At 47.4% G+C, this 27,077-nt stretch overlaps 1 protein-coding gene across 3 annotated transcripts; it reads left to right on the forward strand.

Annotated features, from left to right (window-relative positions):
- clns1a (chloride nucleotide-sensitive channel 1A) lies at positions 1-25,447 on the forward strand. Of its 3 annotated transcripts, XM_033023371.1 has the most exons (7): positions 1-316; positions 7,128-7,264; positions 8,624-8,740; positions 10,055-10,180; positions 14,376-14,552; positions 15,419-15,485; positions 24,960-25,447. In XM_033023371.1, coding segments are annotated over exons 1-7 (744 nt in total). In that variant the 5' UTR covers positions 1-197; the 3' UTR covers positions 24,961-25,447. The 3 variants fall into 3 exon arrangements, with proteins under 3 accessions (XP_032879262.1, XP_032879263.1, XP_032879261.1); XM_033023372.1 differs by lacking the exon at positions 15,419-15,485 and having other exon boundaries at positions 25-316; XM_033023370.1 differs by lacking the exon at positions 24,960-25,447 and having other exon boundaries at positions 46-316; positions 15,419-15,489.
- Positions 25,448-27,077: the final 1,630 nt, after the last annotated feature.

Raw genomic sequence — 27,077 nt, forward strand, 5'->3', positions numbered from 1 at the left:
GGCGGGCGGGCGGGTGAGTGAGTGAGCGGGTGGCCGTTGCCACGGGGAGCCGCATGCAGCGCTGAGCGAGGAGCGGGAGAAGGGGAAGCGGCGGCGGCTCCGTGGGCCCGGGGTCGGGGCGGTCACAGCAGCAGCAGCAGCGGCGGGAGGAGAAGGAGCAGGAGAAGGGGCTCCTTGGGCCCGGGCGAGACGAGGCCATGGTTTTCCTGCAGTGTTTCCCGCCCCCGGCCGAGGGCGTGCGGCTGCAGCAGCCCGAGATCGCGGCTGTGATGGACGGACTGGGCCTGGGCACCGGCACCCTCTACATCGCCGAGAGGTGAGGCCCAGCCCGGGGCCCGGCCCGGCTTGGGGAGAGAGGGGGGAGGGGGTGAACAGATGGGAGGATGTAACGGGGGGAATATTGGAGGGTGGGGGAGTTGAAGAGGGGAGAGGAGGGAGAGTCAATGACATAGAAACATAGACAATAGGTGCAGGAGGAGGCCATTCGGCCCTTCGAGCCAGCACCGCCATTCAATGTGATCATGGCTGATCATCCACAATCAGTACCCCGTTCCTGCCTTCTCCCCATATCCCCTGACTCCGCTATCTTTAAGAGCCCTATCTAGCTCTCTCTTGAAAGTATCCAGAGAGCCGGCCCCCACCGCCCTCCCCATCGCTGTAAGGCAGCAACTCTACCGCTGCTCCCTTGGTCCCCAGCGATGGTGGAGTGCCAACCATCCCCAGTCACTTCTGCAGTCAGTACTGCGTGTTCATAGGTTCTAGGAGCAGAATTAAGCCATTCGGCCCATCAAGTCTACTCCGCCATTCACTCATGGCTGATTTATCTCTCCCTCTCAACCCCATTCTCCTGCCTTCACCCTATAACCCCTGACACCCGTACTAATGTAAAATCTGTCGATCTCCGCTGTAAAAATATCCATTAACTTAGTCTCCACAGTCGTCTTTTTCACATTAATTCCACAGATTCACCACCCTTCTGCGAATCCGTGTCCCGCTCACACGTTGACCCGCTCTCTCTCGGCGTATGCGCGGTTCGTACAAGCACTTCGGGCAGCTCGGAGCCTGAGGGCAAAGCGGCCAGGTGCCTCGATACTGCAGTCTGCTGACTCTGCAGCTCATGAACAATAGCCGCAATGTGAAAGGGAAAAGTGGACGATTGTTTTTGCTAAAAGTTGGATTCTCGCTCGGCGGTTCAGCTCATGTTCCCTGGGCTTGTCGTAAAACTCCAGCATTAGACACAAGAAGCTGGAGTAACTCAGTGGGTCAGGCAGCACGTCTGGAGAAAAAGAATAGATGACGTTTCGAGTCGAGACCCTTCTTCAGACGGAGAGTCAGGGGATAGGGAAAAGAGAGATATATAGAAGGCACATAGGACAAATGAATGAATGACCGAGGATCTGGCATGAAGGAGGAACTGAAGGAAATTCACATTAGTCATGAAATGGTGTTGGGTAAACTGTTGGGACTGAAGACAGATAAATCCCCAGGGCCTGATGGTCTGCGTCCCAAAGTACTCAAGGAGGTGGCTCTAGAAATCGTGGATACATTGGTGATCTTTGGTGTTCTATAGACTCCGGATCAGTTCCTGTGGTCTGGCGGGTAGCTAATGTGACCTTAATGTTTAAGAAAGGAGGGAGAGAGAAAACAGGGAATTATTGACCAGTTAGTCTGACATCGGAGGTGGGGAAGATGCTGGAGTCAATCATAAAAGATGAAATAGCCGCGCATTTGGAAAGCAGTGATGGGATCGGTGAAAGTCAGCATGGATTTGTGATGGGGAAATCATGCTTGAGCAATCTTCTGGAATTATTGAGGATGCAACGTAGAATGGATAAGGGAGAGCCAGTGGATGTGGTGTATTTGGACTTTCAAAAAGCCTTTGACAAGGTCCCACACAAAAGATTAGTGCAAAATTAGAGCACATGGTATTGGGGGTAGGGTATTGACAGGATAGAGAACTGGCTGGCAGACAGGAAACAAAGAGTAGGAATTAACGGGTTATTTTCAGAATGGCAGGCAGTGACTAGTGGGGTACTGCAAGGCTCAGTGCTAGGATCCCAGCTATTTACAATATATATTAACGATTTAGACAAAATAATTAAACGTAACATCTCCAAGTTTGCGGATGGCCCAAAGCTGAGTGGCAGTGTGAGCTGCGAGGAGGATGCTATGAGGCTGCAGGGTGACTTGGATAGGTTGGGTAAGTGGGCAGATGCAGTATAATGCGGATAAATGTGAGCTTTGGTGGCAAGAATGGTGTTGGCTCAGAGCCGAATGGCCTACTCCTGCACCTATTTTCCATGTTGCTATGATATGGCTGATGTTTTATATCTTTCTGGTTTAAACCAGCATCTGCAGTTCCTTCCTACACACGTCCACTAATCATGCTATGTGCAGTGCTAATGGAGTTTCATGATTTAGACCAAACTGCCGAGACAAGGTTAAATACTTACAGCACAGTGGCGCAAAGCTAAAGCCAACTGCCTATATTAACCTCCCAATAGAAAGCATCCAGCTGGATTATAGCCCACTGCTACACATTCTCCCCATGACCATTTGGGTTTCCTCCCTCATCCCAAAAGACGATGAATTTACCTCCTGTAACTTGCCTCTAGTGTGCAGCGAGTGGATGAGAAAGTGGGATAACATAGAACTGGTGTGAAGAGGTGATGGATGGTCGACATGTGCTCGGTGAGCAAAGAATCTATTTCCATGCTGTATCTCTAAACTAAACAAGAAGTGAGGGGGGGGGGGGATTATTGGTCGAAGCACCTGGGGTAGCAGTTACGTGGGCAAACAAGATGCTGGACACAAAATGCTGGAATAGCTCAGCGGGCCAGGCAGCATGTCTGGAGAAAAAGGATGGGTGACGTCTCGGGTCGGGACCCTTCTTCAGCCCTTTCTACACAGTTCTTCCTGTTCCCTGACTATCGGCTGCATGTGAGTTGTTGCATCAAAATTCCACTGGCATTTTCGCCACCCATGTTCATTTGCTTCCTCTGAAACAGCCCATCGTTGAAGCTTTGGCTTTGATCCCAGGCAGTGTGGGAAGAACTCTCCATCCTTTGTGTGACCCGGCGACGTGGCAGAGCCGGTGCCAACGTTACTTTTAAATTGGGGGGTTGTTTCTCTCAATGCTATCATTTGCTCCGATGATTTCATTCATCAACGGGCTAGGGTGTTGCTGGCATCGACATGAAGCTTCACTTGGATACAAGGCTGTCACAGAGTTGTGTGCTCATGTACGGTATGATTTGACCCAGCTGACAGAGTTGTATAAACTGCATTAGAATCAGTACCAACTGTGTGTAGAAAAGTAATTCCCCTATTGTTGGATACATGTGGCAAAAAGGTACCATTCAATTCTGCGTGGCAGGTCAGGCAGCATCTGTGGAGGGAAATGGGCAGTCAACATTTCGGTCCCTGGCCCTTCATAAGAGTCATTGGCTCTTTGTTTCTTTCCATTTTTAAGGCAGAGATAGATAGATTCTTGCTGAAGAAGGGTCTCGACCCTAAATGTCACCTATTCCTTCGCTCCATAGATGCTGCCTCACCCGCTGAGTTTCTCCAGCATTTTTGTCTACCTTTAGATTCTTGCTTAGTATGTGTGTCAGGGGTTAAGGGGAGAAGGCAGGAGAATGGGATTTGGTGGGAGAGCTAGATCAGCCATGATTGAATGGGCCGAATGGCCTAATTCTGCTCCTACTGCCTACGACCTTTTTGTAGTCCTCCCAACTGTTGGGATTAAATCTGAACGATAATCAGATTGACACCAGCAAGCTAAGTAATAGAATATGAAATGTTGACAGTCTGAAGAAGAGTCCTGACCTGAAACATCCTCTATCCAAAGATGCAGCCTGACCCATTGAGTTACTCCAGCACTTTATGTCCTTTTCAACTTTGACTCATTTTGCATCTGATGTTGTCAAGCGCAGGGATGGCGATGAGAAAGAAAAGGCCATTTTAAATGGATGAATTAGTGATTTTAGAACTAATGGAAAGAGTATCGGCCAAGGGTAACTGAGATAATTGGATCTAAACGAATCTTATCCTGGTATATGCTTTGCCTACTCTACCAATGCCCTCTGTGTCCACTCACCTGCATTGGTTCCTGGTCGATCAGTGTTTTTGTTGTTACAGCCTCATCCTTGTGTTGTAATCTCCCTTGCCTTGGCCTTCCCAAAATCTTATTTCCCCAGGTCCATCCATCCCCTGATGGACATGCCTTGTACAACTTGAGTTTGTGCTTCTCTCACGATGCTGGTGAACGCCTGTCTCTCTAACTTGAGATTCTGGGTATCTTCCAAAATGCTCCCATAAATGGCTCTTGTAAATTTATGAGAGGCATAGATAGGGTAGACAGTCAGAGCGTCTTTTCCCCAGGGTGGATATGTCCAACACTAGAGGTCATAGCTATAAGGTGAAGGGGGACAGTTCAATGGAGATGTGCAAGGCAAGTGGTGGTGGAGGCAGATACGATAGTAGTGTTTAAAGAGGCTTTTAGATAGGTACGTGGAAGTGCAGAGAAAATATGGATATGGATCATGTTCCAGGGGATGAGATCAGTTTAATTTAGCATCATAGATAGACCCAAAATGCTGGAGTAACTCAGCGTGTCAGGCAACATCCCTGGAGAAAAATGGATAGGTGGCATTTTGGGTCTGGACCTTTCCTCAGACTTCTGGTCCGGATCCTTCTTCACCTATCCATGTTCTCCAGAGATGCTGCCTGACCCGTTGAGTTCCTCCACCATTTTCTGTCTATCTTTGGTATAAACCAGCATCCGCAGTTCCTTTTTATTAACTTGGCACAAACACTGTGGGCCGAAGGGCCCCGTTCCTTTGCTATTCTGTTCTATGTTCCCCGAAGTACCTTTTGATGTTTCTGCAATGTTGGAGATGCTGCATAAACAGAAGTTGTTGTAATTGAAGTCCTTGGTGTTGCCCATGGTTAATTCTAGGCGGGGAGACAGAGCGAGAAACCTAGAAACATGTCTCCATTGGTTGCTTATTGAAAGAGGCCAGTACCTGGTAGATCCACTGGCAATCCTGCCTGTTTTTTGCCTGTATGTAGCATGTCCAGTCTGGCAGCTTATTCCTTGACTTTTATGAAAGGTGGTTACCTGATTATTATAGAGGGAAAAACAATTGTAATGTGATTCCTAAACACTGGCTAGAGATTTGTGCTTGGCTTTAATCAGAATCATACTTTATTAACCTTGTGTGGCAACATACGAAGAATTTGATTTGCCATACAGTCATACGAATCAAAAGCAACAAAACACACAAAATACATTTTAACATTAACATCCACCGCAGTGACACCTCCACATTCCTCACTGTAATGGAAGGTGAAACAAAGTTCAATCTCTTCCCTTCTTTGTTCTCCCGCGGTCGGCCTCGAGATTTCCGTTGACGGGAACGATTTTGGCTCCCGTAGCCTGCGGCGTTCGAGCCCTCCACGTTTAGGCAGATCAAGCTCCTGCATCGGGGGAGGGGGATGTCAGCTCCCCCGCGCCGGGTCAGGGCTGGTTGAACCTTTTGCTTCGTTTGGGGCTTCCCGTCATCGGTCTCTGCCCGAGACTGCCCAATGGTGAAATCTGCAGGCCGCGGTTGGAGCGTCGATCCCAGGCAAGGGGTCGGCTACGAAGGTAAGTCCACGTCCCCGTGGTGGGGCTCAAAGTCTGTCTCGAGCGAGGCCTCCAGCTCCATGATGTTAGGATGCAGAGCGACCGGAGATACGATCCGGAAAACAATCGCATCTCCAGCAAGGTAAGAGATGGAAAAAATCCGACCCTCTCCCCCACCCCCCACATAAAACAAACCAGAGAACATTAAAGGGCCTGTCCCACTTGGGTGTTATTTACGTGTCATGGTGAGACGTGGTGGTGTAGGCAGTGATGCACGGTCCCGCGCGGTGCCCCAGGATTTTGGGATTCACAAAATCTTCGCGTGCCACCTGCAAGACATGCAACTGTCGCCTAAATGGGACAGGCCCTTAACACACACTTTCCGTACAGAGTCCATGACTATAGTGGCTTGTCTGTATTTCCTGGTGCCTAGAGCGTCAGATAACTTCAGAGGGAATCGTTGAGTTTAGTTTATTGTCACATGTACAGTGAAAAGCTTCTGTTGCGTGGTTGCTTATTTAGGATTATTTTACAGATTGAACAGCCACACGGCATGAATACAAGGTCTTCGGCTCAACTTGTTCATGCCAACCCAAGAAGCCCCATCTGCCCACGTTTGGCCCATATCCCTCTAAATCTTTCCGATCCATGTACCCGTCCAAATATCTTAAATGCCATTATAGTCCCAGCCTCAACCACTTCCTCTGGCGGCTCGTTCCATAAACCCACCACCCTCTGTGTGAATAATTTGCCCCTCAGGTTCATATTAAACCTTTCTCCTCTCACCCTAAACCTATGTCTTCTAGTTCTTGATTTGGAAGGATGAGAGGGTATCTTATTGAAACATATAAGATTATTAAGGGTTTGGACACGCTAGAGGCAGGAAACATGTTCCCAATGTTGGGGGAGTCCAGAACCAGGGTCCACAGTTTAAGAATAAGGGTTAAGCCGTTTAGAACGGAGACGAGGAAACACTTTTTTCACACAGAAAGTTGTGAGTCTGGAATTCTCTGCCTCAGAGGGCGGTGGAGGCCGGTTTTCTGGATACTTTCAAGAGAGAGCTTGATAGGGTTCTTAAAGATAGGGAATGTGGGGAGAAGGCAGGAACGGGGTACTGATTGTGGATGATCGGCCATGATCACATTGAATGGCGGTGCTGGCTCGAAGGACCGAATGGCCTACTCCTGCACCTATTGTCTGGACAAAATACTGTGCATTTACCCTATCTCTGTTTACAAACCTGTTATACTGATATTGCAAGTAGACGACATTCCCCACGTGATTTTATATATATAAGATCACCCCTCAGCCTCCTGCACTCCAAGGAATAAAGTCCTAGCCCGTCCAACTCTCATTGATTAGGCACTTGAATCCTGGCAAATCCTCGTAAATCTTCACTGCACTCTTTCTAACTTAATGGCATCCCTCCTATAGCATGGAATGTTTCTGTTTGCATGCCATTTGTTCATTCATATCTGTATCTTGTTTTGCCTTGCAGCCGACTATCTTGGTTTGATGGATCTGGTATGGGATTCTCCCTGGAATATCCGACCATCAGTTTACACGCGGTGTCCCGAGACGTGACGGTTTATCCACAGGAGCACCTGTATGTGATGGTGAATGCCAAGCTGGGGGGTGAGTCAGTGTGTGACCCGAAACGTCACCCATTCCTTCTCTCCATAGATGCTGCCTCACCCACTGAGTTACTCCAGCATTTTGTGTCTACCTTCATTCTAGGAAGTGTTCGGTGCTGGTTTTAGGTTTTGGGATTGGTTTTGGTATCCATAGTTTTAAACATTTAATATGTAGAGTCATAGAATCATACAGCATACAAAAATGCACCTCAGCCAAACTTGCCCACGCGGACTAGTATTTCCCATTTACACTAGTCCCATCTGCCATGATTTTGGCCCCATATCCCTCTAAATCTTTCCATCCATGTATATCTCCAAATATATTTTTAAGAAAGAACTGCAGATGCTGGAGAAATCGAAGGTAGACAAAAATGCTGGATAAACACAGCGGGTGAGGCAGCATCTATGGAGCGAAGTTTCGGGTGACGTTTCGGGTCGAGACCCTTCTTCAGACTGATGTGATGGATTCCTTCGCTCCATAGATGCTGCCTCACCCGCTGAGTTTATCCAGCATTTTTGTCTACCTGCAAATATATTTTTAAATGCTGCTATGGTACCTGCCTCAACTACTGCCTCTGGCAGCTTGTTCCATATACCCACTGCCCTCTGTGGAAAAAATTACCCCTCAGGTTCTATTCAATAGAATAGAACCCGCTTGGGTAGCCGGTTCGAATCCCGCTTGGAGTGCATACTGTCGTTGTGTCCTTGGGCAAGACACTTCACCCACCTTTGCCTGTGTGTGAATGTGTGTGAGTGATTGGTGGTGGTCGGAGGGGCCGTAGGCGCAGATTGGCAGCCATGCTTCCGTCAGTCTGCCCCAGGGCAGCTGTGGCTACAGAAGTAGCTTAACACCACCGAGTGTGACTGAGGAGTGAATGAATAATGCGATGTAAAGCGCCTTGAGTATTAGAAAGGCGCTATATAAATCCCATCCATTATTATTATTATTCAAATCTTTCCCTTTCCACTGTTAAACTATATCCACTAGTCTTACACTAGACCAGAGGAGTCTTAAACTAAGTCCGTCCATTCCTACAGACACTACCTGACCCGCTGAATTACTTCAGCACTTTGTATACCAACATTGTATACCAAAACGTCACCACATTCCTTCCCTCCACAGACCCGTGTAAAGAATCCTGTTGGCTTCAAGTACAAAACAAAGTGCTGTCAGAAGTTCAAAAGATGTCTATGAGAGTTTCAGAGTTCAGTTTATTGTCACGTATACCCAGGGTACATTGAAAAGCTTTTGTTGCATGCTAACCAGTCAGCGGAAAGCCACCAGTCGGGGGCAAGTTATGAGATCAGGAAACACTGTGGTGGTGCTAGTTTAATTGATTGACATCTCTGCATGTGACAGACGGGAGTAAAGAAGAAAACATGGAAGAAAAGGCATCAGATGGAGAGGAGGCAGAGGAAGATGAAGACGCCAGCCCCATCACCGAGGTTCGCTTTGTACCGGTGGACAAAACAGCACGTGAGTACCAGGTCTGATGTAAATGCTGTCAGTAGCTCCGTTCCCTCCTGCGTTCGCCCCATAACGGTTGATGGGCCCTTACGCCGACCATTGATCACCCGTTCACACTAGTCTGTGTTATCCCACTTTCACATCCACACCTTAATCTAGGGGCACTTTTCCAGAGGCCAATTAACCTACAAACCCACACGTTTTTGCGATGTGGGAGGAATCCCGCGCCACACAAAGAGAGTGTGCAAACTCCACCCACAAAGTGGATGTGGGAAGCATATCTCCAGTAGTGGCACAGCCTCAGAATAAAAGGACCTGCCTTTAGGAAAGAGATGAGGAGGATTTTCTTTCACCAGAAGGTGGTGAATCTGTAATTCATTGCCACAGACAGCTGTGGAGGCCAAGTCATTGGGTGTTTTTAAAGACAAGATTGACAGATTCTTGAATAGTGAGGGTGTTAGGGGTTATGGGGAGAAGGCAGGAGAATGGGGGTCCTATGGGAAACAATGAGATAGATCAGCTAATGGCAGAGTAGACTCGATGGGCCAAATGGCTTAATTCCGCTCCTGTGTCATATGGTCTACCAGTTGTGCCGGAGTGACAATACGTGCAGGAGTAGGCCATTCGGCCCATCGAGCCAACTCCGCCATTCACTGTGATCACGGCTGATCATCCACAATCAGTACCCCGTTCCTGCCTTCTCCCCATATCCCTTGACTCCGTTATCTTTAAGAGCCCTATCTAGCTCTCTCTTGAAAGTATCCAGAGAATTGCCCCCCACGCTGCCTTCTGAGGCAGAGAATTCCACAGATTCACAACTCTCTGGGTGAAAAAGTTTTTCCTCATCTCTGTTTTAAATGCCCTACCCCTTATTCTTAAACCCTGGTTCTGGACTCCCCCAACACCGGGAATACGTTTCCTGCCTCTAGCGTGTACAATCCCTTAATAATCTTATATATTTCAATAAGATATCCTCTCATCCTTCTAAATTCCAGTGAATACAAGCCCAGCCGCACCATTCTTTCAACATGGCAGTCCCGCCATCGGGAATGAACCTACGCTGCACTCAATAGCAAGAATGTCCAGAATTAACCTTGTGAAACTACGCTGCTCTCCCTCAATAGCAAGAATGTCCTTCCTCAAATTTCCAGGCCAGAACTACACACAATACTCCATGTGTGGTCTCATAGGGCCCTGTACTACTGCAGAAGGATGTGCAGAAGTGTTGCTAGTTTTCCCCAGCCAAAACGCTGGAGGTTCACCTCCTCTTAAGACGAGTCCTTTGCTGCTGGTTTATGCTGCCTGCCTGCCGTTCCTTCACAGTGGACCAGATGTTCACCGCCATGTGCGATTGCCAGGCCTTGCACCCGGACCCCGACGACTCGGACTCGGAGAACGACTTTGAGGAGGACGATGAGGAGGGAGAGGAGTATGATGTTGAGGCGCACGGTGGGTGAAAGCTCCTTCCTTTGCTTCACAATTATTTGGGCAAAAATGTCACTTTCCTGTTTAAAGGTCGTAGACCTAAATATGCCACTTCCAACCCTGTTGGATCTTGGCACCTGTGCCTACCATTAGGATCAAGGTATATTCTCGTCACGTGTAGATGGACATAAAATGCTGGAATAACTCAGAGGGACGCGGAGCATCTCTGGAGAGAAGGAATGGGTGACTTCTTCAGACATCTCAACCTGAAACGTCACCTGTTCCTTATCTCCAGAGATGCTGCCTGCCCCGCTGAGTTACTTCAGCATTCTGTGCCTATCTTCGATTTAAACCAGCTTCTGCAGTTCCTTCCTACAGCTTTCGCCACGTCAGGTAGAGCCATCGAGTCATACAGCACGGAAACAGGCCCTTCAGCCCAACTTGTCCATGCCAATTAAGATGTCCCATCTACTCTAGTCCCACCGTTTGGCCCATATCCCTCTAAACCTTTCTCATCCATGTACCCATCCAAATGTCTTTTAAATGTTGTATCGGTACAATCAAAAGCTTTGTTTTGCTTGCTATCTAATCAAATCAGTTAATACTATACATAAACTGTTATCAAGTCAAACAGGTATAATGGGTGGAGACCCGGGTTTAATTACCACCAGGGGGCACTGCACGATTGGCAGCCCTGCCAACCGTGTCTGTTTTTTCATCTTTTTTGTTGTTATTTTTAGTGTGTCTTAAAAGTTTGTGTAAATGTTCTCTGGTTTGTTTAACGTGTGGGGGGGGGGGGGGGGGTGTTGGGGGGAACTTTTTTTTCAGTCTCTTACCCTTGCCGGAGATGGGGTTGGTTTTCGGGTCGTATCTCCGGGCGCTCTGCGGCCTAACATCGATGGAGCTGGCGGCCTTGCCTTGCTCGGGACTGACTTTGAGTCCCTCCGCGGGGCGTGGACTTAACACCGGAGCTGACCCCTTGCCTGGGATCGCTCCAACCGCACGCGGCCTGCGGACTTTAACAACGAGAGCTCGCGGTCTCGAGAGAGGCCGAGTCGGGAGCTCCAACGACGAGGAAGGTTTGACCGACCCGGGGTCAGATCGCTCGGTGCGGGGCAGCTGACATCCCCCCGATGCAGGAGCTGATCACCCCGACGCGGAGGCCCGCCAACGGCTACGGGAGTAAGATCGTCCCGACGACGGAAGGCTAAAGGCCCACGACCGCTGGAGGACAAAGAAGGGAAGAGATTGAACTTTTTTTCGCCTTCCATCACAGTGAGGAATGTGGAGGAGTCACTGTGATGGGTGTTTATGTTAAAATGTATTTTGTGTGTTCCGTTGCTTTTTATTTGTATGACTGTATGGCAAATGAAATTCCTCGTATGTGGCAAAACATACTTGGCTAATAAAGTATTGTATTGATCCTGACCTCGGGTGTTATCTGTGTAGAAGTGTGCACATTCTCCCTGTGACCGAGTGGGTTTCCTCCGGGTGCTCCGGTTTCCTCCTTCCCAAAGACATGCGGGGGTTTTTTAGGTTAATTGACCTCTGTAAAATTGGCCCGAGTGTGTGGGGAGTGGACGTGAAAGTGGGATAGCATCGAACTAATGTGCGATGGGGTGATCGATGATCGGCGTGTTCTAGGTTAGCCATGTATGTAAACTAAAAAAGATTTAGAGGGATCTGGGCCAAACGTGGAAAAATAGGACATGTGTAGATGGGGCATCTTGTTTGAGCCAGAGGGTCTGTTTCGTTCCATATGACTGTAGGAGAGGTGCTGGTATGATGATCGATCTCACTAAACAGTGGTGCAGGCTGGGCTTACATTATCTAAGTGGTCCCTAGTCGTAATACTTCAAAGTGATTTAATTAATTTTGGTTGAATCGTGGATATTTTGGTTTCAACCACCAGAGGGCAGTAGCTGAGCAAACGTTGCCAACCTCTCCCTTGCAATAAATTTCCAGGACTTAGTTTAGTTTTGAGATACCAGCGTGGCAACAGGCCTTCAGCCCACTAAGACCATGACGACCAGCAATCACCCGCGCCATTGTTCAGTCCTACTCATCAGTGACAATTTACAGAAGCCAATTTTAAGCCACAAACCTGCACTTCTTTGGAATGCGGGAGGAAACCGGAGCACCCGGAGAAAACCTACGCAGTCACGGGGAGAACGTACAAACTCCATGCGGACAGCACCCGTGTTCGGGATCAAACCTGGGAGCTGTAAGGCAGCAACTCTACCGCTGTGCCACCGTTGCATTAATTGAAAGATACAGCATGGAAACAGGCCTTTATGCCCACCAAGTCCCTGCAGTGCCCTGGAACGTGATTGGTGAGGGGAGGCGGTTTTGATAGGCAGATGGTTGGACAAAGTCCAGAGATGAAAAGATCAAATGTGTGAGATAAGGTACAAATTGTGAAGCCTGAGAAAGAAATATAGGTGGAAAGGGAAGGAGGGAGGGAGAAATGGGTGCACAGGAGTGGGGGTTTGTAGGTTAAGTTGCCTATATATTTGGAGTATTCAATGTTCCTACCCTCAGAGTAACATTGATTGCCTTAGCGCCAGAGATCCAGGTTCAATCCTGACAACAGGTGCCATCTGTGCGGAGTTGGTATATTCTTCCCCCGTGACCACGTGGGTATTCCCAGGGTGCTCCAGTTTCTTCTCACATTCCAAAGACATGCAGGTTTGTTAGGTTAATTGGTTTCTGTAAATTGTCCCTAGTGTGTAAGGAAGAACTAGTGTACAGGGCGATTGTTGGTTGGCGCAGACTCGGTGGGCCGAAGGGCTTGTTTCTGCACTATACTCTCTAAACTGGACAAACAATGCCTGTGGTGGTTCCTGAGTAGGATTGCCAACTTTCTCACTCCCAAATACGGGACAAATTCCCCGACGGCAATTTGTTGAAAGACTCGGCCGTGGCTGGGTGAATGATGAGTTGGCCCGGGTGCTGGACTGCACACAAAGCCCAGCCGGCGGGCCAGCTGAGGAGTTTCGATCATGAGAAGGAGGGGTGGTGGTGGTGTCAGCGGTAAGCGAAGGCCCGAAGGTTGGACAGCTGGCCGGGCTGCCGACCGACTGGGCCACAGGCGAGGCGCTGCTGCTGCTGCTGCACTCCATGGGCTGCACTACATTGGGACGGGTGAGGCGGGGCCGGATGCTTCGACCAGACAGTCCCCTCGACCCGAGTAGTAGCAGTCAAATACGGGACAAGGGCGGTCCTTTACGGGACAAACCAATTTAGCCCAACGTACGGCTAATACGGGACAGTTGGCAACCCTATTCCTGAGTGACCCAGTGGGAAGCTGGATAGGTTCTGAACTCTGTATAGGAAGGAACTGCAGATGCTGGTTTACACCAAAGATAGACACAAAATGCTGGAGCAGCTCAGCATCTCTATAGAGAAGGCATGGGTGACGTTTCAGGCCAAGTGTGAAGAGGGGTCTCAATGCTAAACATCAAACCCATTCCTACTCCCCAGTGCGTTGCCTGTCCAGTTACTCGGGCATTTTGTGTCTATCTTTGGGTGTTCTGATCTAGTCGCTTCTCGGGCTGTGTGTTGTTGGGACGGGAAAGATGGTTTAGTTCTGGATCACCCTGGCCATCTGGGCTCTGTGGACTGCTCTGCAGTGGGGCCGCCAAGTTTGCAGCTAAACCTCCCTTCCATGGAATCCATCTATACCTCACGCTGCCTCGGCAAGGCCAGCAGCTTAATCAAGGACGAGTCGCACCCCGGTCACTCCCTCTTCTCCCATCAGGCAAAAGGTACAGAAGTGTGAAAACGCACAACTCCAAATTCAGGGATAGTTTCTTCCCAGATGTTATCAGGTAACTGAACCATCCGTTCACAACCAGAGAGCAGTGCTGAACTACTATCTACCTCACTGGTGTCCTTGATCAACTTTGCTAGCTTTACCTTGCACTGTTATATGGTTATATGAGTGCAGGCAGGTGGGACTAAGGGAAAAAAGTTGTTCGGCACGGACTTGTAGGGCCGAGATGGCCTGTTTCCGTGCTGTAATTGTTATATGGTTAAACGTTATTCCCTTATCATGTATCTGTACACTGTAAATGGCTCGATTGTAATCATGTATTGTCTTTCTACTGACTGGTTAGCATGCAAAAACAAAAACCTATTACTGTAGCTCGTTACACGTGGCAATAGAGTGAACTGAATGGAACCTGTTTTAAACCTCATCATCCTTCCTCCCCAACAGAGCGAGGCCAGGGAGACATCCCCTCCTTCTGCACCTACGACGAAGCTTTCTCCCGCCTGAACCCGGAGGGACACGCCACCTTGCAGAGGCTGGAGGGCATGCTGGCCCAGTCGGTCAGCCAACAGCCCTTCCACATGGCCGGAGTGTGGACAGACGAGTCGGCCGCCGACAACGAAGGTGAGGAGAGCTCCTCGCAACGGTGTAGTGGGCGACACGGTGGCGTAGCGGTAGAGTTACTGCCTTACAGTGCCAGATCTCCCCGTGACCGTGTAAGTTTACTCCGAGATCTTCTGTTTCCTCCCACACTCCCAAGAGCGTACAGGTTTGTGGGTTAATAAGCTAGTAAAAAATGTTAAATTGTCCCTACTGTGCGGGGAACGCTGGTCGGCACGGACTCGGTGCGCCAAAGGGCCTGTTTCTGCGCTGTATGTCTAAACTAAACAAACAACTGTAGCTCCTCTGGTAAGACAGCAACTTAGCGCTGCGCCACTGTGTCTGTCTCCCAGGTTATATCATACACGAGTACAATCAAACCATACACAAGTCCAGCAGGTTGCGCAAAGGGAAATATACCACATTGCAGAAAAAGACACAAAGTGCTGGAGTAACTCAGCAGTTACTGGAGTAACTCAGGCAGCATCTCTGGACAACATGGATAGGTGACAATTTTTGTGAGGATTCGAAACGTCACCCATCCGTGTTCTCCCGAGATACTGCCGAACCCGTTGAGTTACTCCAGGATTTTGTGTTTGTTTTTTTTTTTTGTTAACCAGCATCTGCAGTTCCCTGTGTTACCAGAGTGCATGAGAAGGGTCTCGACCCGAAACATCACCCATCCCTCTCCAGAAATGCCGCCTGTCCCGCTGAGTAACTCCAGCATTTTGTGTCTATCTAGGGTATAGCATTATCAAGTTACACCATTACAAAGTGCAGATTCTATTTTTAAAAATGCACCAGCCACAATGAGGTAGGTTGGAAGATTGGGGCTACAGTTGTAGCACAGTTACTCTGTAACTCTAACGGCCTCTAACTTCTCTCTGCAGATGGGATGGAGGTAGATGCCACGCAGGTGGAGGCTGGGCAGTTTGACGATGCTGATGTTGACCACTGGTAAAAGCTACTAAACTCATCTTAACTCTTGTCTACCACACCTCTTTGCAAGGGACTGGCTGTTTCTTCCCTGCCCACGTTCCAGCTGTAAAGTTTCACAGTAAAAGATTGAATGCCCTTTAGACTTTAGTGATACAGTGCAGAAACGGGCCCTTCAGCCTTCCGAGCCCACGCCAGCCAGCCGTTACACTAGCACTACCCTACACACTAGGGTCAATTTACAATTTTTACTGCAGCCAATTAACCTATGAACCTGCACGTCTTTGGAGTGAGGGAGGAAACAGGAGCGCCTGGAGAAAACCCACATGGTCACGGAGAGCGTACAAACTCCGTACAGACAGCACCCGTAGTCAGGATAGAACCCGGAGCCCTGACGCTGTAAGGCAGCAACTCTACCGCTGCGCCATCTCCATAATTATATGGTTTTCAGTGAGATAGACACAAAAAGCTGGAGTAACTCCGCCGGTCCGGCAGCATCTCTGGAGAACTTGGATAGCTGATGCTTCGGGTTAAGTATTCCCAGCAGTTTTTTGCTTTTCTTTTTAAAATGACAAAGGAAAATGATAAAAGAAAAATCGTAAAGACTTCTTGGTAACGGAGGAGAGGATGATATGCAAGCCTAGATTCATATTCTTCCCGTTACCTAAAATAGATCTACCCTGCTGTAGCTGTTGAAGTTGCTCTAAGCAAACACTAGGAATGTACAGCAGGTCATGCAGCATCTGTGGAGACAGGCCAGGCCAGGCCAGGCTAGGCTGCAACTCCAACCTAGTGCTGCTGCCAGGGTAACAGGCCTTTATTGCCAAATTAAGACACTACATTTGTAACAACTTTGACCTGCACCAGGAACGTGATGACTCTTGTGTACTGCCTCAGTGTCATCTATTCTTGTACTTAAGTATGATTGTGCCAATGTAGACTAAGATTGTTCCTTAATTGTATGCAAAAAAAAGTGAACTTCACTAGTACCTAGGTACAGGTGAGTGGTTTAATTGAACCATTAAAGTAGCATGGTCTTAAGGACCTGTGCCACTTGGCGATTTTTTTCCGTGACTGCCGGCATCATTGACTGACATATTCACCGAAAAATTTGCAGCGTGACGATGCGCGGTGTTTTTTCAAGTTTCGCAACATTTTTTTTGTCGCCGATGGATTTTGAAATGTTCAAAATCTTTTGGTGACACTGATATGACGCCGGCTGTTGCCGAAAAAATAGCCAAGTGGGACAGGCCCTTTAGTTGTTTGACTAGACCAGAGTGCTGTTGCTGTAGTGTTTAAGAAGGAACTGCAGATGCTGGAAAATCGAAGGTACACAAAAAAGCTGGAGAAACTCAGCGGGTGCAGCAGCATCTATGGAGCGTCTGAAGTAGGGTTTCAGTCTGAAGAAGGGTTTCGACCCGAAACGTTGCCTTTTTCCTTCGCTCCATAGATGCTGCTGCACCCGCTGAGTTTCTCCAGCTTTTTTGTGTACCTGCTGTTGCTGTAGGTCTGGGGAGCTGAGGAGAGAAGTGCATTAGCGGTTGGAACAGAGCTGACGGTACTGGATCAGTGACCAGAGAGGATTTGCCGCTGAGCAGGGTACTGTTGGTGGATAATGTACTGGGGTAGAGGGGGTTTAGTTTAATTTAACATTGTCACGTGTACCGAGGTACAATAAAACCCTTTAACCTGCAGGCTATTCAGTCAACAAAAAGACTACATAAAAACAAAAAGACTACATAAAAACGGCGCGGCCTAAAATGGTGTGTCAAGTAGGAATCGTTTTTGTTTGTATGGCTGTAGAAACAGAGTTCGTTTGAGCTGCACTGAGGTTCAAATGACAATAAATATTATATTGTATTGTAAGCAGTCCACAGTATTCAGATAAAGGGTACAACATTTAGTGCAAGGATATAACATTGTAGTTTAGAGATACAGCGCGGAAACAGGCCTTTCAACCCATCGAGTCCTCGCCGACTGGCGATATCTGTATACTAGCCCTATCCTACACTCCAGGGACAATTTAATTTTTTTGCCGAAGCCAATTAATCTACAAACCAGTATGTCTTTGGGGTGTGGGAGGAAACTGGAGCATCCGGAGAAAAACCCAACGCGGTCACATGCAGAATGTACGACTTACAGACAGCACCCGTTGTCAGGATCGAACCCGGGTCTCTGGCGCTGTAAGGCAGCAACTCTACAACTGCACCGGTGTGCCACCCTCAGTTTAGTCTAGTTTATTGTCATGTGTACAGAGGTACAGTGAAAAGCTTTTGTAGCATGCTAACCAGTCAGTGGAAAGGCAATACATGATTACAGTCGAACCATCCACAGTGTACAGATGCAGGATAATGGGAATAGCATTTAGTGTAAGATATAAAGTCCGATTAAAGACATTCTGAGGGTCTCCAACGAGGTAGATAGCTCAGGATTGCTCTCTAGAGTTGATAGAATCAGTCACCTGATAATAGCTGGGAAGACATTTATTATTGTCATGTGTAGAGGTAGAGTGAAAAGATTTTGCTTGCGTGCTATCCAGTCAAAGAAAAGACTCAATGAACACTATCAAGTGCACAAAGGGTAACGGGTATAATGTTTAATGCAAAGATATAACATTGTAGTTCAACAAAGTCGAATAAAGATAATTCAAAGGTCTCCGATGTCAGGTCAGAAAGTCTCTAGCTGATGAGGATGGTTCAGTTGCCAGATAACAGCTGGGAAGAAACTGTCCCTGAATCTGGAGGTGCACGTTTTGAAACTGCTATACCTTTTGCCAGATGGGAGAGGGGATAGGTCAGGGACAGTTGCCCCCGCCACAGGTACCATGTAATCCCATGCTACCTGCTCCATGGTCGGCGACTAAACCGTCTCCCCCACCTGGTTTGCCAGGTGTGGAGGGGCTGTGGACCCCCAGCAGGACCAAAAACAAGACCTGTCAAAGGGCGGATGAGCTTCTAGCGAGCCAACGGCCATCCACATTTCAGTAGAAGTTGTGATCACTGTCGTACACGGCATTGTAAGGAATGATGATAAAACACACACACACCAAAATCCTATACTTCCAGTGGCGGAAGTCCGCAGGAACTGGAGGACAGAGATGTGTGGTGCGTCCGTCACCGTTCCCATTGGAAACCAGTACCACTGCGTCGCTAATGTTTTCAACGATGACGAGGGGATAAGAGGGAATGACTGGATGTGAGACTGGTCCTTGATTACGCTGGTGGTCTTGCCGAGGCAGCGTGAAGTATAGATGGAGTCGACGGAAGGGAGGTTGGTTTGCGTGATGGCCTGGGCTACATCCACAACTCTGCAATTTCTTAAAGTCTTGGATGGAGCTGTTCCCAAACCGTGCTGTGATACGGGGAGGGAGGTAGGTTGGATGCACCAGACTTTCCGGTGCTTCTTGCCCACGTTGCCTCAGAAGTAATTGAAACCTTCACGACGTGTGTGACAAATCAGGTTTATCTGAGTTAGCGCTCATTAAGATGGAAAAGCAAAGGTCATCTGTGGTGATCACATTTATCCCACGATTTATGACCCAGCGATAAGCACTGGTGAAAGGGATGGACTTTAGCCTGGAATTTGAAACATTTTATCAGGATTTATTTGAGTTCAGTGGTATATAAGGTTCAATAGTACTTTATTGTCACATGTAACTCTATACAGTGAAATGCTTTGGTTTCCACTGTCCAGTAAAATCATATACATAAGAACAATGAGAGGGCTATGTGCTATGTACAAGAGTGTAACTTCGAGGGTGTTGCCAGGACTCGAGGGTCTGAGCTATAGGGAGAGGTTGAGCAGACTGGGACTCTATTCCTGGGAGCGCAGGAGAGTGAGGGGTGATCTTATAGAGGTGTATAAAATCATGAGAGGAATAGATTGGGTAGATGCACAGTCCCTTGCCCAGAGTAGGGGAATCGAGAACCAGAGGATAAAGGGGGAAAGATTTAATAGGAATCTGAGGGGTAATGTTTTCATACAAAGGTTGGTGGGTGCATGGAACGAGGAGATAGTTGAGGGAGGGATTATTGCAATGTTTAAGAAACAATTAGACAGGTACATGGGTAGGACAGGTGTAAAGGATATGGGCCAAACGCAGGCAGGTGGGGCTAGTGAGGATGAGGCATGTTGGGCCGAAGGGCCTGTTTGCACGCTGTATGATTATGATTGTTGTGAAAAAATAATAGTGAAAGTTGTTGGTCTGTTTTTCATGCTGGTGTAGATCTGCAGCTCTCCATTATTTCTTACAGATGTAATATTTAGGAATATTTGATGGGTATCAGTTATTCCTTGGCTGTAAAGTTTCAATAAGGATTAAACTCCAAGGCAGTGAGTGGGCTGGGTAAAACTGCACTCCTCTGATCTCCACCCTGTCGGAAGAACTTTGTGTTCTGTCATTTAAATCTCCTTCAGCATGAATCTCCTCAATACACTACAATACAATCATACTTTATTAGCCAATTATGCAACATACGAGGAATTTAATTTACCAAGTCATACAGACAAATAAAAAGCAACAGAACACATAAAATATATTTTAACATCAACATCCACCACAGTGACTCCTCCACATTCCTCACTGTGATGGATGGCGAAAAAAAGTTCATTCTCTTCCCTACTTTGTTCTCCCGCAGTCGGGGGCCTCGAGCCTTCCGTTGATGGGACGATCTTACTCCCGTAGCCGGCGGGCAAGCCCTCCATATCGGGGTCATCAGCTCCTGCATCGGGGGGGGGGGGGGGGGGGGGAGATATCAGATCCCCCGCGCCGGCCGGCGATCGGACACCAGGTCGTGGCTGGTCGAACCTCTGCATCGTTGGAGCTTCCCGACTCAGTCTCGATACCAGGACAGAGCAACTATATTGGACGTAATTTCCCTGTAAACCTCAGGGATCTGTTTGATACAATGAAAGTCCTGAATAGAGTGGATATTGGGGAAGATGTTTCCAGAAGTGGGAGAGACTAGGGCCAGAGGGTGCAGCCTCAGAATAAAATGGCGTACCTTTTGAATGGAGATGTGGGGGTGAATGAGACAGCGGGAAAACAGAAATTGCGTGACCGTGTGATCGATGGTTGGCTCACCTCACTGTTTCTATGCCATGTCTCAATTCAATCAATCACTATAAGTCTTGCCTATTTTAAGTGTCATTGGCAATTGGAAAGCAAACGGGCTGACGTCTCAAGCTACTGTTATTGTTCACATGTGAGATTTGGCAGGCTGCTTCCAAATACACTGAACTCGCTGACTGACGTGAGAGGAGTGGGGCCCTTTGGCCCACCAAGCACCCATTTACACTACTATTTAACCTTCCCGCATTCAGTCAGCTCTCCAAAGATTTTACTACTCAATCTACAGCAGCCGGTAACCTACCGAACAATATGGGAGGAAACCAGAGCACCTGGAGGAAACCCACACCGTGCAGTGTGCAGTTTGCACGTTCTCCTTGTGACCACATGGTCACAGAGAGAACGTGCAAACTCCATATGGCACTGGAGGTCATACATGATCTGAGTTGCTGGTGCAGTAAGGCAGTAGCTCTATCATAAGGTGATAAAGAATAGGAATAGAATTAGGCCATTGAGCCCATCAAGTCTACTCCGCCATTCAATCATGGCTGATCTATCTCTCCCTCCTAACCTCATTCTCCTGCCCTCCCCATAACCTCTGACACCTGTACTAATCGAGAATCTATCTACCTCTGCCTTAAAAATATCCACTGACTTGGCCTCCACAGCCTTCAGTGCCAAAGAATTCCAGAGATTCGCCACCCTCTGACTAAAGAAATTTCTCCTCATCTTTCTTCCTAAAAGAACGTCCTTTAATTCTGAGGCTGTGACCTCTATTCTTACTCTCCCACTAGTGCAAACATCCTCTCTACAACCGCACTCTCCAAGCCTATCAGCCTAGTTACATAGAAACATAGACAATAGATGCAGGAGGAGGCCATTCGGCCCTTCGAGCCAGCACCGCCATTCATTGTTTCCTCATAATTTCCTCAAACTCAACAGCGATAAGACAGAATTCCTCCTCATATGCTCCAAAGCCACACTCAGCAAAATCAATAACCCCACTCTCACCATCGACGGCACCATTGTCTCCCCATCTCCCCAGGCCCGCAACCTTGGCGTGATCTTTGATTCCACCCTCTCCCTTGAGCCTCACATCCGCCATGTCATTAAAACCTCCTTCTTTCATCTCCGCAACATCGCCAAACTCAGACCCTCTCTCACTCCGCCTGCTGCTGAAAGACTCATCCATGCCTTCATCTCCTCCCGACTGGACTATTGCAACTCACTTCTCCTTGGCATCAGCTCCACCTACATCAACCGATGGGGATGTCCCTCCCCATCTTCCAGTCCCGCCTCAAGACCCATCTCTTCACCTCTGCCTATCCTTAGCCCCACGTCCCCGTCCCTTTTCATCTGTGCATTAATTGCCTCATGCTGTGTTTTGTATTGAATTCTGTCTTTACTTTGTGTACTAGTCATGTCTCTACTATTTATTTCATTCCCCTTACATGTTTTTCCTATACATGCTCAATTTTTGTAAGGTGTCCTTGAGACTCTTGAAAGGCGCCCATAAATAAAATGTATTATTATTATTATTATTGTGATCATCCCAAATCAATAACCCGTGCCTACCTTCTCCCCATATCCCTTGACTCCACTAGCCCCTAGAGCTCTATCCAACTCTCTCTTAAATCCGTCCAGTGATTTGGCCTCCACTACCCTCTGTGGCAGGGAATTCCACAAATTCACAACTCTCTGGGTGAAAAGTTTTTTTCTCACCTCAGTCTTAAATGGCCTCCCCTTTATTCTAAGACTGTTCTTTTAGGTTTAGAGGTACGGCATGGAAACAGGCCCTTCAGCCCATCAAGGATGCATTGATGTCATACTACTTTCGCATCCATTCCCTACACACTAGAGGCAATTTTACAGAGGCCAATTAACCGCAGGTCTTTTATATGTGGGAGAAACTCTGAACATGTGGAGGAAACCCGCATAGTCACAGGGAGAGAGTGCAAACTCCACACTGCATGGAGGTCAAAATTGAACCCAGGTCTCTGGATACAGTGAGGCAGCAGCTCTACCAGCTATGACTTGGTAACTGTCCTCACAGTATGTTTGGCCCTGATCCTTGGACTCTCCTGGCTTGAAATAGTTACTCAGTATTTAAACATTTCTGCTTCACTGATTCGAGTGTGTTACGATTCAACAAAGTGGAACGATGAATTTACGTGGCTCGCTTGACCTATTTTATCTACCCGTTCTCTTAACTTGTTTTCCCTCAGTTTAGATTTTGTTTAGTGATACAGCTTGGAAAAAGACCCTCGGCCCACTGAATCCGTGCCAACCAACGATCACCAGCTATCCTAGACACTAGAGACAATTTACAGAGGCCACTTAGCCTGCAACCCTGCTCATTTGTGGTGTGGGAGGAAACTGAAGTATCCCTGGTGAAAAAAAAACACACGGTCACAGGGGCAACGTACAAACTCCGTACAAACAGCACCCCTAGTCAGGATCGAACCTGGGTCTCTGGTGCTGTGGGGTAGCAACACTACCACTGAGACACTGCCGCCCTAATTACTATAAGAATGCGTTGACTAGATTAATATGTTTAGTTTTATAATGCCCACCCCAACTTGGGGCATAATTTTAAATATTGCAACGTTAATTGTTTTGGGATCTGGCAATAGGTACTTTCATCGTTAAACCGAAACAGATTAAGAAAACCATTTTTTGCCAAGTAAACCAATAACTGGGATTAGTTTTGAGTGGGATAGAATTGGAACATAATGGCACCATTCAGATCCCATGCACCTCCAAAATGATACAAGTAACTAAAGCCCAGCTTTTTATTTGTCCTATCCTCCTATTTCTCCCTCTCTAGCACATGGTGCAGGGAGCAATCCATAGGTTATGACCCTGGAGGTCCTGGGTTTTAACCTTCTGCGTAACTCTCTAATCTCACTATCCCAGGAGCGGCAGATGCAGGGAATTTGAGCAAAAAACAAAGTGCTGGAGGAACTCAGCAGATCAGGTAGCCTCTGGATGGCAAAGCCATTCACTGTACCTCAGTACATGTGGCAAACTAAACTGAAGTGAAGAGAGTAGTTTCAGACAAGTCTTAAGGTGCCTGATGCAAAATGTTGTCTATCCAGTTCCCTCCACAGATGCTACCTGACCCGCTGGATTCATGTTCATAGGTTGTAGGAGCAGAATTAGGCTGTTTGGCCCATCAAGTCAACTCTGCCATTCAATCATGGCTGATCTATCTTTCCTTCTCATCTATCTAAAGATCCGTCCTTTTATTCGGAGGCTATGGTCTCTGGTCCTAGACTCTCCCACTAGTGGAAACATCTTCTCCATATCCACTCTATCCTGGCCTTCAGAGCAATCCGTCCAGCACTTTGTATTTTTCCTCTTTCCGATGTGTGTTATTAGTACCAATATGTGTACTGGATGTTCTCCCTCCCCCTTCAGAATGTTCTGTACCTGATCAGAGACATTCTGATCCTGGCGCCAGCGAGCTAAAGGATCATTCTGTAGTTCTGCCCTTGCCACAGAAGTCAGTTTGTCATGCAGCAGGAAAAAAATCACTACACATTCCAGTGGGCAGCGCAGCTAGTAGAGCCGCTGCATCGGGTGCTGTTTGTGTGGAGTTTGCATGTTCTCCCTGTGACTGCATGAGTTTCCTCGGTTCCACCCACATCCCAAAGACGTGCGGCTTTGTAGGTTAATTGGCTCTACTTGCCTCTCTTGCACCTCTCACTTGCCCACCATCCCCTAGGTGCCTCTAGTCCTGCTGCTGCCTTCAGGGTTTTGACAGTAAAGAGGTAAAGCAGTGTTGAGTCTGAAGAAGGGTCCCGACCCGAAACTTTGCCTATCCTTTTCCTCCAGAGATGCTGCCTGACTCCAGTTACTCCAACACTTTGTGTCTATCTTTGGAAAAGCAAGAATGCTAGTTCTTGGCCAAGGTCCCTCTCATTCTCAAGTACAGAGCTGTTGGGCAAGATAAATTACACCCCACTGCTGGAAGGATGTAGAGTCTTTGGAAACGGTGCAGAGCAGATTTACCAGAACGATGCCTGGATTGGAGGGGATTTGATATTCCAAAGGACAGACTCTGGAATGCCAAAGGTCACATGAAGACCTAATAGAATGCATGGATAGGATAGACAAACAGAACCTTTCTCCCAGGATAGAAAAATCAAATACTAGAGGGCATAGCTTTGAGGTAGGCAGGGCAAAGTTTAAAGGAGATGTGCGGGACAAGTGTTTTTTTACAGAGTGTGGTAAGTGCCTGGAACGTGCTGTCAAGGGTAGTGGAGACAGATATTATAAATGGAGAGATATGGATTATGTGTATGTAGAGGCATTGTGCTATGTGCTATGTTCTTGTGCTATGTTCTATCTGCTCATTGAAAAACAGAATATTTTTTAAAATGTACTCAAATGTTTCTTAACCTGATCTTCCATTTATCTTGCAGACACGCCTTGATAATTGACTGACAAAATCTACATTTCGAATGGTCAACCTAACAGAAACTTTTAATAATTAACATCGGAGGAAAACAAAAACAAAAACAGCCACCTAACCTGTTGAAATGTAATGTGTGTTCTGTACTGACCACCGACCCATGTCCCTACGTGTAACTGTGGCACGCAATGCTTAGTACAGTATAGTGCTGTTTCCTTTTAGTGTACGTTTTGTACCACGGAGTTTTGCAAGATTAGGGTGTTGAGTAAAGCCTACTTCTATTTTGTACTCTAGTGTGGATACTCCGGTCTCAGTGGCTTTCAGATCTCCTTCTGGGGAGGGTTTGAGCCCACGGGCAATCCCAATACGTTTGTAACAAGTTTTCTGATTTGTGCTTTTCTTTTTGCCAAGCAACTGGTGACCAATATTTTGTTTAGAAGTTATTTTAAAGCTGAAATGTTAACCTGATGACAATTAAAATTAATTGGTTGACAACCATCACGTGTGCATCAAACTTCTGTTTTTGGAGAAAACTTGTACTTTCCCCAGAGGTGAAGGCAAGTTAAAGTTTATCATTTCAAATTCCTGTTTTTTGTCAGGCAATGTCTGACATTCACAAAGCAATTCACAAGAGCCATCCATCAGGGCAACACAGTGCAGCGTTCAGTGCCGCAGCCTCACAGTTCCTGAGACGCTGGTTCAATCCTGACCTTGGGTGCTGTTTATTATTGTCATTTAACTGAGATGTAGTGGAAAAACTTGTTCGCTGGCCATCCAGGCAAATCATACCTCACATGGGTGCAAGAGAGAGAGAAAACAAATGCAAAATAGCTTCACAGCTACAGAGAAAACGTAGTTTAAAATAAAATGCAAGAGGTAGAGCAGGAGATCAAGAATCCTTTATTCCTTGAGTACAAGGCATTCTCCCTGTGACCATGTGGGTTTCCTCTCGCATCTCACACACGGGCCAGTTGGGAGCTGAATTGGCCGCGGTGAACTATCTTTGGCCTAGATTAAAAATAAATCAAAGAAGCTTGTGCCCTCGAATTACAGTATTTCAGGGAAAGAAGGAGAAGGGGAATTGGATCTAATGAGATTGTTCCCCTGTGAGCAAGCATAGTAAGAATGGGCTGATTAGACTGCTGCCACAAGTTAAGGTACGATGGCAATAAATTATTTCACAGAGAGGGAAGAAGGGTCAGAGAGGGTGATGTTCTTGGCTCGTTAACGGCAGAAGAATAGTTAACGAAGCAGCACATATTCAAATAATGCCATAAAACTTCCACAACGGCATCATATTTCTGTTGCTGCCTTTAAACATCAGTCTTTAGGGCTGATGTAAGAACCCAGTGGAGACTCACTAATTATCTGAAATGACAACATACTCTGCATACATTTCACACCACAAAATATACGACTGCAACAAGGTAATGGGAGGGAACGTTATAATACATGCATATTCCTTCTGTTAGACATTGCTCTTAAGTACAGTGTGTGACAGTCAAATTACTTATCAAAATAAAACTTTGGAACGGCAACACCATTTCTGCAAAGTTTTAGCCTGGGTTCAGTGAATTGTACTCAGGAGATGCTGGGTACAAAGGGTCACTGCAGAGCATGTCGCAATGCAAAACGTCAGCTACCCATGTCCTCGATAAAGCAGTCTGAAAAAGGGTCCTGAACCACAACGTCACCTCAGATTCAGATTCAACTTTAATTGTCATTATCAGTGTACAGTACAGAGACAATGAAATGCAGTTAGCATCTCCCTGGAAGAGCGACATAGAATATGATTTCAATAAATAAATCTATTTACATGTATGCAGTCATAGTGTTTTTCCTGTGGGAGGAGTGTCCGGGGGGGGGGGGGGGGGGGTGATTGGCAGTCACCGAGGTACATTGTTGAGTAGTGTGACAGCCGCAGGGAAGCAGCTGTTCCTGGACCTGCTGGTCCGGTAACGGAGACACCTGTAGCGCCTCCCGGATGGTAGGAGGGTAAACAGTCCATGGTTGGGGTGAGAGCAGTCCTTGGCGATGCTGAGCGGCCTTCGCAGACAACGCTTGCTTTGGACAGACTCAATGGAGGGGAGCGAGGAACCGGTGATGCCTTGGCCAATTTTCACCACCC

Source organism: Amblyraja radiata, chromosome 6 (genome assembly GCF_010909765.2).
Source record: "Amblyraja radiata isolate CabotCenter1 chromosome 6, sAmbRad1.1.pri, whole genome shotgun sequence".
Lineage (NCBI taxonomy): Eukaryota > Metazoa > Chordata > Chondrichthyes > Rajiformes > Rajidae > Amblyraja > Amblyraja radiata.

Excerpts from the sequence above, each read along its gene's own strand:
- clns1a (XM_033023370.1), top strand. The coding sequence starts at position 198 with ATGGTTTTCCTGCAGTGTTTCCCGCCCCCGGCCGAGGGCGTGCGGCTG. Across the intron at positions 317-7,127 it reads ACCCTCTACATCGCCGAGAG|CCGACTATCTTGGTTTGATG; the intron begins GTGAGGCCCAGC and ends TTTGCCTTGCAG. Across the intron at positions 14,553-15,418 it reads GTCGGCCGCCGACAACGAAG|ATGGGATGGAGGTAGATGCC; the intron begins GTGAGGAGAGCT and ends TTCTCTCTGCAG.